This window comes from Mustelus asterias, chromosome 9 (assembly GCF_964213995.1).
Source record: "Mustelus asterias chromosome 9, sMusAst1.hap1.1, whole genome shotgun sequence".
NCBI lineage: Eukaryota > Metazoa > Chordata > Chondrichthyes > Carcharhiniformes > Triakidae > Mustelus > Mustelus asterias.
Genome location: NC_135809.1, coordinates 90,137,819 through 90,151,417, shown reverse-complemented (window position 1 = coordinate 90,151,417; position 13,599 = coordinate 90,137,819). Strand labels below are relative to the sequence as shown.

The window sequence follows — 13,599 nt, the reverse complement described above, 5'->3', positions numbered from 1 at the left end:
CTTTGTACCCGGGATGTTGATGTGCAGCAAGTTGTGTTTGGATTTGTGTATTTTCTATGGTTGCACTTACACCCTGCTGCTGACAAGCAAGTGAGTACACTGCCATCACTGTAAAAGTACACCATAAAAGAGCCAGGTAAGCAAATGGGAGGCCAGCAAATAGAGAGATCAAGCAGGAGATAGGACTCTGAGATTGGAGTGACCAGAAGCCTGAAAACTGGGGAAATGAGCTGGAGACAGAATCAAAGAGACAAGCAATCTGGAAACATTTGGAGATGAGATAGCACAAAAAGAATTGAAGGTTAGAGAGGAACAAGTGGGAAAAGGTGGGCTGAAGAGGGTGAGCTGAAGAGAAGGAAAACGCAGCTTTCAGCCCTGAATCGACAGGAAAACAGAACCAAGCCATAGCAGCTTGAGCATCCTCTCCAGATTAAACTAAAATACTACCCAACACAATGATCACCGTCTATTTTCAACATTAACCTATATGTGCCTTAAATTTCTATTTTCATACAAGCCTCCAAGTGCAAATTGCAGATAAAGTGCCCTGCTGCTTTTACAGCATAGAGTTAGCTTGAATTACTGATAAAGTCCTCACCTACATTTAAGCACAGTATTAAATCTTTTTTTTCCCCAATTTGCAGACTTGTCCTTAGAATTTGGGAACCTCAGGAAAGAGAACTGACATCATATAATGTAATTACAGTCAAATCATCAATAATCAGGTTTAGTTATTTGAAAAGTAGAAATAAAAAAATGCTGAAATCACAAAATTGGTGATTAAAAGGAAAAAATGGGTTAACATTCTGACTGTCCTTTGCCAATTGAAAGTTAATCAAGAAACAATAATCTCTTCAATCAAACTTTATGGGTTGAGTAACCTATAAATTGCCCAATTGAAAGCTGATGATGCAAAAGATAATCTCAGTGATAATCAGCAATGGAAAGGAATTAAAGATCAAAAGAACATATAAGTGGTTACAGTGAAATGCGAGAGGACCACACAAAGGAAAAGCCAACAAGAGAGCCGAAACTGCAAATGTAGGAGATCCAAAATGAAAACAAGAGAGAGAGAAAACAGGACAATAGCACAGGCACAGATTCTCTCCCCTGACCCCACTAGCACCACATTTTCATAAATGGTTTAAAAACAAAGTCAACTAATCACTTTCCCTCTTCCCACACCCTGCAACCCTACACTATTAGACTTAACATGATCAAATCACCAGCACCCCCTGCTGTAAAGAAATAGAAAATATTACTAAGGTCTGAAGTCATTAAAGTTAATGTTCAGACCAGAAGGCCATAGAGTAACCAAGTGTCTTTATTTTTAAATTGATTACCTATTTGCTTCTCCGATACAGATACATAGCCAGCCTTTTCCCTTGTCTCCATTTATCTACTCCCTGAATTGTTCATACATTTGCTTGTCCAGACTCACCATGCCAATGCCATCCTGGTCAGCTTCCCTTTCTACACCCTCTACTAATTTCAGTTCATATTAAATTCTGACACTTGTAAAATCCCATAATCTAAATGACTCCCAGTCCTTTGACATCTCAAACTTAATATTGGCATATATGTGTTTAAATCTTTTCAAAACTGTGTCCTAATCACCTCAAGCTCTGCATCCAATTCAACAGAATTTTCTGTTCCTCATTTTGGCCTTCAGCACCTCCATCCACTTTTCCCTATTATTGGTTGTAATTTCAGCCTTTTAGGTTCATCACTATGAAATGTCCTCTTTATCTGCTCTGCGTCTCCACCTTCCTCTGTACCTTTGAAACCTCCGTAAAAAAACACTTCTCAACTTGCCTAATAACTCCTACAATTCACAGGCTTTTAAAACCGAAGGTGTCTTTTGTTCTTTTCAACTTTACTGGTGTCCTAACTCGGTGTGCATTTTTAGAACTGTGTTCTCAAATCAATCACTCCACTCACCCAGATCTCCTTCAGGGTCAGGATCAGATCTGCAATCCAGGTAATCCGGGTTAAGGATCAGCATAGGGTCCTTGTCATCCTGGAGTCGAGTCTGGGGATCCGCCATGACACATCGGTGAGGGACCTTCCGAGGCAAAAGCAATCGCAACTCTTTCCAGAACTCAGAGGATGGTGTCTGTTAAGTGCAAGTGCCACAAGAATATAAAGTAAGAATAGGAACCCAGAAAACTCAGTCTGTTCAACTTTTCCTTTTCATGTAGGTCCAATTACAATGTGTGCTCTGGTCATTTCATAAGTTCCTGTTCCACCTCCAGTCAATAGTTCTTAGTTTCTTAATTCAACAGAATAAGATTGGATGGTAAAATGGAAAATTATATCCCCAGACAAAGTCGTTTCCACAGGGTGGAGGGCCTTCTTTCATCCTTGACTATATATTTTTAATTTTTCTCATGAGATGTGGGCAACACTGACAAGGCCAGCATCGAGTACCCATCCCAAATTGTCCTCGAGAAAGTGGTGGAGAGCTGCCTTCTCAAACCTCTGAAGTTCACATGGAGTAGGTACACCCACAGTGCTGTTAGGAAGGGTGTAAAGATATTTGGATCTGCATCTGAAGTACTCTAAGCTGCAAGGCTACAGACCAGGTGCTGGAAGGTGGGACTAGAACAGGTGGCTAGTTTTTAATTTTTTAATCTTTTGGCCAGTGCAGACACGGTGGACTAAACATTAAGGTAGACAAGTCCCCAGGGCGTGATGGAATACACCCCAAAAAACAGAGAGGCAAGGGAGGAAATTGCTGGGACCTTGAGAGAAATCTTTGTATCCTAACTGGCTACAGGAGAGGTCCCAGAGGATTGGAGAATAGCCAATGTTGTTCCTTTGTTTAAGAAGAGTAGCAAGAATAATCCAGGTAATTACAGGCCGGTGAACCTTACGTCAATGATGGGGAAATTATTGGGGAGGATTCTTTGAGACAGGATTTACTCCCACTTAGAAATAAGTGGAGGTACTAGCGAGAGACAACATGGATTTGGTGGACAAATGTGAGATAATGCATTTTGGAAGGTCTAATAAAGATAGGAAATATACAGTAAATGGCAGAACCCTTCAGAGTATTGATATGCAGAGGAATCTGGATAGACAGGTACACAGGTCACTGAAAGTGGCAACGCAGGTGGAGAAGGCAGTCAAGAAGGCATACGGCATGCTTGCCTTCATCGGCCGGGGCATTGAGTTTAAAAATTGGCAAGTCATGTTGCAGCTTTATAGAGCCTTAGTTAGGCCACATTTGGAATATAGTGTTCAATTCTGGTCGCCACACTACCAGAAGGATGTGGAGGCTTTGGAGAGGGTACAGAAAAGATTTACCAGGATGTTGCCTGGTATGGAGGGCATTAGCTATGAGGAGAGGTTGGAGAAACTTGGTTTGTTCTCACTGCAACGACAGAGGTTGAGGGGCGACCTGATCGAAGTCTACAAGATTATGAGGGGCATGGACTGAGTGGATAGTCAGAAGCTTTTTCCCAGGGTGGAAGAGTCAATTACTAGGGAGCATAGGTTTAAGGTGCGAGGGGCAAGGTTTAAAGGAGATGTATGAGGCAAGTTTTTTTTAATCAGAGGGTGGTGGGTGCCTGGAACTCGCTGCCGGGGGAGGTAGTGGAAGCAGATATGATAGTGAGTTTTAAAGGGCGTTTGGACAAATACATGAATAGGATGGGAATAGAGGGATATGGTCCCCGGAAGGGTAGGGGGTTTTAGTTCAGTCGGGCAGCATGGTCAGTGCAGGCTTGGAGGGCCGAAGGGCCTGTTCCTGTGCTGTAAGTTTCTTTGCTCTATATGAAGCCCAAGATCCCAATAGATTTGTTACTTGCTGTCTCAGTGTCTTGCCACTTTCAAATAACTATGTATTTGAACCCACAGACCTCTGTATCCGTCAACATTTGTCCAATTGCTTGAAGGCTGACTTTGTAATGGACTCAGGAATCCAAGACGGGCGGCACGGTAGCACAGTGGTTAGCACTGCTGCTTCACAGCTCCAGGGACCTGGGTTCGATTCCTGGCTTGGGTCACTGTCTGTGTGGAGTTTGCACATTCTCCTCGTGTCTGCGTGGGTTTCCTCCGGGTGCTCCGGTTTCCTCCCACAGTCCAAAGATGTGCGGGTTAGGTTGATTGGCCATGCTACAAATTGCCCTTAGTGTCCTGAGATGTGTAGGTTAGAGGGATTAGTCGGTAAATATGTAGGGATATGGGGGTAGGGCCTGGGTGGGATTGTGGTCGGTGCAGACTTGATGGGCCGAATGGCCTCTTTCTGTACTGTAGGGTTTCTATGATTCCACTTGTCACTTCTGACTGAAGATGGCTGGGAACGTTCTTCTGCTTTTGTGCGGAGCTCCGCCATCACTGAAGATGATGAATTGTCACTAACCACTGAGCTTCTCCCTTTCTTACTGGCAGAAGCTGAACTACGCTGTTCATAACCCTGGTTTTCCTTTTGACCAAGATGAATTTCCGACCACATATCCACTCTATCAAGATGGCCTACATCCACTTCTGCAACGTCAACCGTCTCAGTTCATCTGGTGCTGAAACACTTATTCATGCTTTTCTTCTATCTGGCCTTGACCATTCTAATACTGTCATCGCTGACCCCCTCCATTTCCATCCTCCACAAACCTGAGCTTATCCAAAATTCAGATACCTTCATCCTAATTCATGCCAAGTCCTGAAACCTTGCTCATTGACCTACATTTTCCCCAAGAATGGTAATGCCTCAATTTTAAAAAATTCATCCTTCTTCACAAATACCTTCATGTCTTTGTCCCCTCTTCACTATCTCTATAACCTCCTCAGGCCTCCCAAGATCTCCATGTTTCCACAACTCCAGTCTGTTGTGCATCTCAACTTTGATTGCTGCACCACCAGTGACCATGCATCCCATTGATTAGGCCTAATCCTCTCTGCCTCTTTAAACCTCTCTGCTCCTCTAAGATGTTCCTTAAAACCTCTCACTTTGGCCAGGTTTTTGGTTATCTATCTTATTATCTCATTACGTGGCTTGGTGTCAAATTTGGGGTTTTTGGATTTTAAAAAAAATGTTATATTGTTATTGTCCACCTCCATTTAGGACTGTGTTTGGCAGGCCTGTTGTCTTCGATGAGATCCGTCATGTGTAGCAACAGTAAGCTCTGGCTATAGCATGTTGTTTAGCATGCATGATGATGTGTTGCAACTTCGCCACGTTTGCTCCTTATTTTCAGGGATGCCTATGCTGCTTGTCATTGAACTAGGCTTGGTCATCTGACTTGATGGGGTTGCAGGACTGAGGGGTGCTGTGTTATGACGTCAATTCTAAAGTCTTGGAGAATCTCTCATCTTGACTGTATACCACTATGCCTCACCCCATTTCTCCTGTTTCAGCTGGAATAATTCACCCAGATCCGCCTCACCACTGGCTGAAACATCGGAGAAAAGTATAATCATTATCTATCGCTTTTAGTATGCTAATGTACAAGTTCGACCATTTAGGTCTTGTATGCACAGAATAGAGTTTCAAAGCTATTCCATTTGGTCAGGTACCAGTTACTTTTAGCTTGGATGTTGAACTACCATACCATTGACGTGGAAGTCCAGAGTAGAAGAGTAATGCTTTTCCTCTGTGCTTTGAGAAGCTGAATCGCCGGGTGAGACAGTTCTCTGTACTGGCTTTCAAACATTATGAATATAGGCCTTCTGGAGAGATCCAACAGCTGCCATAGAGCTTCCCTGCAAAAGGCAAGGTATACATGTCAGAATAATAAACAAACTCTACAATACAAATCAGTATCTCACCAATCAATCCAGCCCTTAGCTTAATCTTGCATGGCCAACTCTAGGTCTTATAGTATCCTGACCATACCAGAATTTGTCCTTCACCTTTTCCTAAGACCTGAATCATACCAAAGCTTAGCTGCACCAAGCATTAGCCACACACAATGCTGGCTATGCAAAGCTTTTGTTGTATCCAACATGAGCCATCTCTTGTACTCAGAAACTTTAAATGCCATCTTTTATATATGCCTATCCTGGTATCTAATCTCTAATTTTTCTCCAAGGTAGTTCATGGATCAAACAAAATGTATGTATCCTATATTGTTGGAGTTGGATACAATTATCTGACACATAAATCCCCCTTCATCCCAACAATCATTACGCACATCCTTAGGATCTGCACATTTATAAACCTACAAATAAACATTTCTGGCCAATACTCAAACTCTTCAGTATAAAAATACAGGGCAATACCACAAGGATCCATTCTAGCTTCTTTGCATTTTCAGACAGTGTGTTACCTCCTTAATGTATATGTGTAGAGTTCCATTTATAAACTACATTTTCCACTACGACAAATGTAACATCAGCATTAAACACTTCCAGTTTAACATTACTATGGTGCATCCCCTACTTGTTTATATGCCAGTTAATTGTGTCACATTACTAAACATACCCTGACGATGGCATCCGTGAACAGGTACCGGGTACACAAGTTCCTAAAACATAGTGGAAGATACAGACCTGTCATTTTAATCCCTAACGTGCAATTAGAAAACTCAGTTTAAACAGCACTAATATGGGCAGGAGTCCGTAGACAAGAAAAGTCAATAGTTTAATTAATTACCACTTAACATCTAACTGGTTGGACCAGTAATGTATTACTTGGCATCTATTATTGAAAACGGTTAACGATTGGTGACATGGAGGTGGAGCATGATACACTGTTTTTAGAGCGTACAAGATGTTCAGTATTTCTATAGCTTGGCCTATATATACACTACTTTAACATATTAATTATTTGGAAGGATATTATGTTGGGATGAGATTATATGCCATTGACCCATTGCAGCTTTCCTCATGTTACAGAAAATTGTCCGAGGTGCCAGAGTTCCAGAAATGCTGACGACAGGTTAATGACTCGACCATTCTCGGCCTGTCTCCCAATCAATCCAACCGTGTAACTCCACTGGAGATCCAACTGGCAGAACATGTTAAATCACTCATTTATATCATGACACGTGTCCTGTCCACACTTCTTTTAAATGGTTGTACAGAATGTGCCACTTTCCCCTACCCCTGGCTATTTCTCAGCTTAGTGTGGGAGATACCTAAAGTTCAGCCTGCACCAGTCCTGCTCCAGGTATGCCTTGGACAGCACCACAATCAGACGGCGGCAGCGACTAATGTTCATTATCAGCTCTGCAGAGGGCTCTATGTCAAGAAAGAAACAGTAGTCAGTGATAAACTAGTGAAGAAGCTTGAAGGACTGTTATATCATAGCAGCAGGTTACAGCATAAAAGTTTACACCAAGATGATTTTACTCAAATACATTTATGAAGTAATTATGTTGATTCAGATGCGTACTAGTCCTGCATTGTGGATTCTATTATTCTTTACTGACCCCCTTCAAGCATCAGTTGAGCTTTGGATTTAAAAACATTCTTGTAAAGGAAACAAAATACTGAGGAAAGTTAGCAGCTCCGGGACAACTCCGATGGTAACGGCTATGCTGAACACACAGACTCCGCTGAATATCTCTGATAGGAACAGAGGAACTCAGCCAAGGTTCCGGAATCTGATCATTATCCAATAACTCCTGCTGCAATAACTTGAGAACAGACTGGCCCCAATGTTAATGTCCCCATAATCAAGCTGCCCACTGATGCTCACTATCCAGAAACATCTAGAACCAGCACTTGGTGAGGTAACCATGGCACCAAATGGAATTCTGTCCCACAATGTCAGTGACAGCATTGCTCCCTGAGCCATGTAACCCATGATTAATCGAAGGGCTGCGTCAGATAGTGCTGCTCTGGGCCCAACATCTTAGTTCTGATTCGTGTAAAGGGAGAAGCACCTGATCCCGGCAGAATGTCACGATCATCCAGGTGTAGCTTGTATCCATATCTGTTCTCCAGATGTGGCTTCAGGATGAAGTTGACAAATTTACGGTCATCATCAGCAGACACGTAGGAAACATAAGCATCATACAACTTCCCATCTGGGAATAGAAAAATCAGAAGGGGAAATTAACATTCCTGCACTTTCTATAAAGCACATTATAAAACGGAAAGCTTTGAATCAATTTCATAGATCATCTGCCAGTTTCCTTACCATCTGTAGATAATGTCAGCCTGACACTAGTCTCTTGACAAATAAATTGCCAACTGGATTTGAAAAGTGATTCACTGAACCTGCACACTGCCCATAGGTAACACTACATGACCAACCCGCACTTGTTACTTGGTGAGTTGCTGCATTGCACCTTGTAGATGGTACACACTGCTGCCACGGCTCGTCAGTGGAGTGAGTGAATGAAGGTGGTGGATGGGGTGCCAATCAACCAGGCTGCTTTGTCCTGGATGGTATTGCGCTTCTTGAATTTTGTTGGAGCTGCACTCATTCAGGCAAATGGAGAGGATTTTATCACATGCCTGATTTGTACCTTACGGTGGACAACTTTAGGGAGTCAGGGAGGTACTCACTACAGGATTCCAAGCCTCTGCCCTTGTAGCCACAGTGTTTATATGGCTGGTCTAATTCAGTTTCTGGTCAATGAACTCCCAAGATGTTGACTGTGAGGGATTCAGAGATGGTAATGGATTTGCAAATGATGGGGAGGTGGTTAGACTCTCTCTTGTTGGAGATGGGAATTACCTTGCACTTGCATGACATGAATGTTACTTGCCATTTATCAATCCAAACCTGGATATTGTCCAGATCATCCTGCATTTGGAGATGGGCTACTTCAATATCTGAGGAGCCGCAAATGGTGCTAAACATTGTGCAATCAACGAAAATCCCCGCTTCTGACCTTAGGATGGAGGGAAGGTCAATGATGAAGCAGCTGAAGATGGCTGGGCCTAGGGCCTGAGGAACTCCTACAGCAATGTCTTGAGATGGAGATAATTGCCCTCCAACAACCGCAACCACCTTCCTTTGTGCTAGTTATGACTCCAACCAGTGGAGATTTTCCCCCCATGATTCTCATTTTCTTCAAATTTATTCAGGCTCCCTGATGACACTCTCAATCAAAAGCTGTCTTGGTGTCAAGGACAATCACTCTCACCTCACCTCTCAAGTTAAGCTCATTTGTCCAGGTTTGGACCAAGGCTTTAATGAGGTGACGAGGCAAGTGGCACTGGCAGAACCCAAACCGAGCATTAGTGAGCAGGTTACGACTGAGTGCTGCATGATAGCACCGTCGACCACCCTTTCCATCACTTTATTGATGATCGAGAGTAGTCCAATTGGACAATAAGTGGATGGGTTGGATTTGTGTTGCTTTCTGTAGACTTACCATCACACCATTGTCTCCCCACCTGCCATCAGATTCACTCTTACGCACCCATATTATGAAGGACACTTACCCTCTTTGATTTTGGTTTTGAGCAGTTATCCTCAATGTGTGAAAACATTTATAGAAGGCTGGAGAATTTTAACTTTTAATGTACCATGAATCAATGTACACCGAGTCATGACAGGAATGACAGTTACAAACCTGAGTGCATATTTCCAGCTACTTCGTAGGTATTGTACCATTGGGTGCGCTATTAAACCATACAAAGCAGGAAGGTCCCAGATTCAGTCTCTGGTGATGCTGTGGGAGCTGATTTCAGGGGCACTATTACTGTCCTCATTGGCCTGGCTTGGGGACAGGAAAATTACCCAGAGATTCTGACCGCAACAGCGAAGTCCCACCATTTGTGCAGGTTAGGTTCCCGCTAAATCTCGCAAAAGGCAAAATCACGAATGATGAACGTGCTTTTCAATGGGAGGCAGTTAGATAGGTTCCGGCAATAAGAGGGCAGCATTGGTCTGCGTATTTACTGCACAGCAAATTGCGGTACAGTCCCTGTATACAACAGATAGGGGGAGCCTCTGAGCAATAAAAGACAGGCATTGAAAATTTTAAGAGATGATCCTCATTCAAGAAAACATGAATCACCCCAAAACTGGCAGACAAAATTGAACAGAGTCATTATTGCAACTCTGGATGGAGAGATTCAGACATTTCTAGATTAACGTCTAAATAAAAGCAAATTACTGCGGATGCTGGAATCGGAAACCAAAAGAGAAAATGCTGGAAAATCCCAGCAGGTCTGGCAGCATCTGTAAAGAGAGAAAAGGGCTGGCGTTTCGAGTCCAGATGATCCTTTCGTCAAAGCTTTGACAAGTGTCATCTGGACTCGAAACATCAGCTCTTTTCTCTCCTTACAGATGCTGCCAGACCTGCTAAAATTTTCCAGCATTTTCTCTTTTGGTTCGAGATTAATGTGTGTTTGGGCTGCACTTCAGCTAACCATTCCTGATACCGCTTCTCACCTGTCGGAAAGGTAGTTAAAACAAGGATAATTAAATGTCCACAACCAGGACTAATGGAAGGAATTCACTTGCAGGGACTTTGACACATCTCCCCGATAAAATGTGCCAAGGTCTCTGCTCCGTTATGACTGCCACCTCCCCAGAGAAAGAGGAGAGCGGGGTAAGAAAACATAGTTAAACGAACATTTGCTCATGTGATGCGGCGTGCAAAGTACGATTATTCGAACAAGGAAGTCACGAAAGGAAGGACTTTACTGTATTTAACGGCCTCTGTTGCAATGCGCACGCGAGAGAGCTTGATAGGATTTAGTTATGATACTAAAATAAAATGTTCTGTCGACACTCGGTGTCTTAATGGCACACACAAAGAACCGCCATTTCGATGAAGGTGCAGAGAGGGCTAAGGTTGATCATAACATGCCCCACCACGAGCTTGCAGAAGAGTCGAGATCATTGGTCAGCTGCGAAGAAACTGAGGGATAACTTGAAATAAAAATCGTAAAATACTAGAAACATTTAGCTCGGCAGGTAACACCTCTGGAGAAAGAAGAGTTAACCGTTCAAATTGGTGGCCTTTTATCAGAACCAATCAGCTGTTCCAATGAAAGTTATCAACCTGAAAGACTGGGTGAGATTCTGAGGTCTTGTCCACGGTGGGATCTGTTCCAGCCAAAACTCCATCAGCAGCACAGGAAGATGGAAGATTTTGGCCATTATCTCTGTTTCTTTCTCTACAGACACTACCTGACCTACTGAGCATTTCCAGCAACCCTTTATTAATATTTCAGAATTCCAGCATTCATGGTGTTCCGCTTTAACATAGTTTAAGGATTTTTTTTCCAGATCATTTAGCCAGAGATTCAAAGAGGTCCTGCTGATGGATTTAGGGATAGCCATTCTGGAGCTTTTACAAAAAAAAACAACCTGAAGTAAAAAGAAACACTTACCATTGACTTCAAATTCTCCGTATTTGTTTCTGTACCAGAGTTGCAGATTGAGTCGACACTTCACATACAGTAATCCAGCCAGGAGTAATGTAAACAGCACCAGGACAGCAGCCAGTACTGCTGGCATATGACTGGCATTCTCTACAACCAGGAACAAAAAACAGTAAATAACAAATCATACACCAGTCTGGCATAGACTAACTAGAACAGGCACTGTGGCTATCTGGGACCCTCATTTCTCAGCCTATCCAAAATGAAATACTTGGCTAATCCCCGAGTACTGATGTCTCAAGCTCTATTGGTTTACATGTCTTATTGCTGTGAATTTTTATTGATCAGGGTGAAGGATGGAAGTGCTGGTGAATAGGGCCCTGTCCATACCAAGCACCCCCTTAGCATCAAGCATTCATAAGCCTCTGCCCTGAAAATACGCCTTATTACAGGCAAACCATGAGGATCCACACCTATCAGAAAGAATAGTCTTGATTCTTAATGTTAACACTAGTAAGAGTCTGGTAGCATTTGACTCACTTTCTCTTTGTAATGTGAAGGTTGCCGATTCCTTTCTTATGAAACAGGTGAAGATCCCATAGTCACCCTCGTCTGTCACGCTGACATTCAGAAGACTGGAGAGAAACTTCTCCGAAGCATTATTATTAAACCTGATGAACAAGGATATGAAAAGGATTCCATTACATTATCTAACTAACAATGCAGAGTCCAATATCAGCCTCGGCTCTGACCTCCTCAGCTGCACGTGTTCCATTTCAACAGTCATATCTCCTCCGGGGTTATTGCATGATAACTTGTATATTTCCATGTTCCGACATCATTCAGAAGTAGAATTACTTCATTCTGTGCTAGTCTTGGCTCACAGGTAGAATGGTCATTTTTTTCTGAGTTACAAGGCTGTGGGTTCATGCCCCATTCCAGGAATTGACCAGACACTCCAGTGCAATAGCTGGGGAGTGTTGCATTTGGAGAGGTGCTGTATTTCACTGCGGTAAACCAAGGCCATTATCTTATGATAGAATCATAGAATAGCACAGCACAGAAAGAGGCCCATTTGAGACATATGCCGGAATTTTATCGCCCTGCCCGCGAGGGAATCGGAGCAGGCGAGGGGTGGACAATGGGAAGGTCCATTGACCTCAGGTGAGATTTTACAGTTTTGGGATGAGTGAGGCAGTAAAATCCCACCCATAGATTTGATATCATTCATATGGATGTAAAAGTTTACAGAGCAGTATTTGAAGAACAGGAAAGTTCTGGTGGCCTACTTAATATTTATTCCTCAACCAACAACAGGAAAACCATTTGTTTCATCTGTCTATGGGATTTTGTGTGAAAATTGGTTGTTGTGTTACCTACACAACAATATCTTCACTTTAATTCAATGATGGTGAAGCACTGAGAGACAGTCTTGTTTCATACGGATCTGAGCTTCAAAATCCATCATCAAGACCACTTCCTTCCATGTTTGCAACGCTGCCACCTCACTCCACCCTTCTAATCCACAAGCTGCCTCTAACTCACCCTCACCACAGCTGGAACCCTCACCCTTACTCATCTCTTGGCATCTGACAAACTCAGTCCGAAAGACATGCTGGTTAGGTGCATTGGCCATGCTAAATTCTCCCTCAGTGTACCCGAACAGGCGCCAGAGTGTGGCGACTAGGGAATTTTCACAGTAACTTCATTGCAAGCCTACTTGTGACATGAATAAATACATTTTTAAAAAACTTTAAATGGCCTTTAAATCTCTTTACTTAAAGTTGATATCTACTGACAAGAAACATCATTCACGTTTGGCGTGATTTGAGTAATCTCATTATGCAGATCCATAACAGAATCAGATTGCTGGTTTTAAATTTGGGAAACTTACAGGTGAAGAGAGCTTCAGGTTAATTGCTTCGCTTTTACAATCATAGAATCCCTCTGGTACAGAAGCAGGCCATTCGGCCCACTGAGCCTGAACAGACAACAATCCCACCCTATCCCGGTAACTCTGCATATTAACTCTGCTAATTCCCCCAAAATCAGGGTCAATTTAGCATGGCCAATCAACCTAACCCGCACATCTTTGGACTGTGGGAGGAAACCAGAGCACCCGGAGGAAACCCACGCAGACATGGGAAGAATGTGCAAACTCCACACAGACAGTGATCCAAGCTGGGAATCGAACCCGGGTCTCTGGCGCTGTCAGGCAGCAGTGCTAACCACTGTGCCACCATGCCGCCACGGTACAGCACTTAATATTTCTTGCCAAGCACAATGATTCGACAAGGAAGGCTGGTACTTGGGCTAGTGAATATGATTTCAGGGAGGGTAGACTGCCATCAGAAAGTAAAAAGT

At 43.0% G+C, this 13,599-nt stretch overlaps 1 protein-coding gene across 2 annotated transcripts in view; it reads right to left on the bottom strand.

Annotated features, from left to right (window-relative positions):
- sigirr (single immunoglobulin and toll-interleukin 1 receptor (TIR) domain) overlaps nucleotides 1–13,599 on the bottom strand; it is a 58,754-nt gene that overhangs the window by 8,652 nt on the left and 36,503 nt on the right. For both annotated transcript variants that reach the window (XM_078220503.1, XM_078220502.1), the window contains 6 exons: nucleotides 11,776–11,906; nucleotides 11,245–11,385; nucleotides 7,830–7,973; nucleotides 7,080–7,182; nucleotides 5,553–5,703; nucleotides 1,942–2,116 (listed from right to left, as the gene is read on the bottom strand). In XM_078220503.1, the coding sequence (XP_078076629.1) occupies nucleotides 1,942–2,116; nucleotides 5,553–5,703; nucleotides 7,080–7,182; nucleotides 7,830–7,973; nucleotides 11,245–11,385; nucleotides 11,776–11,906 (845 nt within the window). The remainder of the gene's footprint in view (nucleotides 1–1,941; nucleotides 2,117–5,552; nucleotides 5,704–7,079; nucleotides 7,183–7,829; nucleotides 7,974–11,244; nucleotides 11,386–11,775; nucleotides 11,907–13,599) is intronic.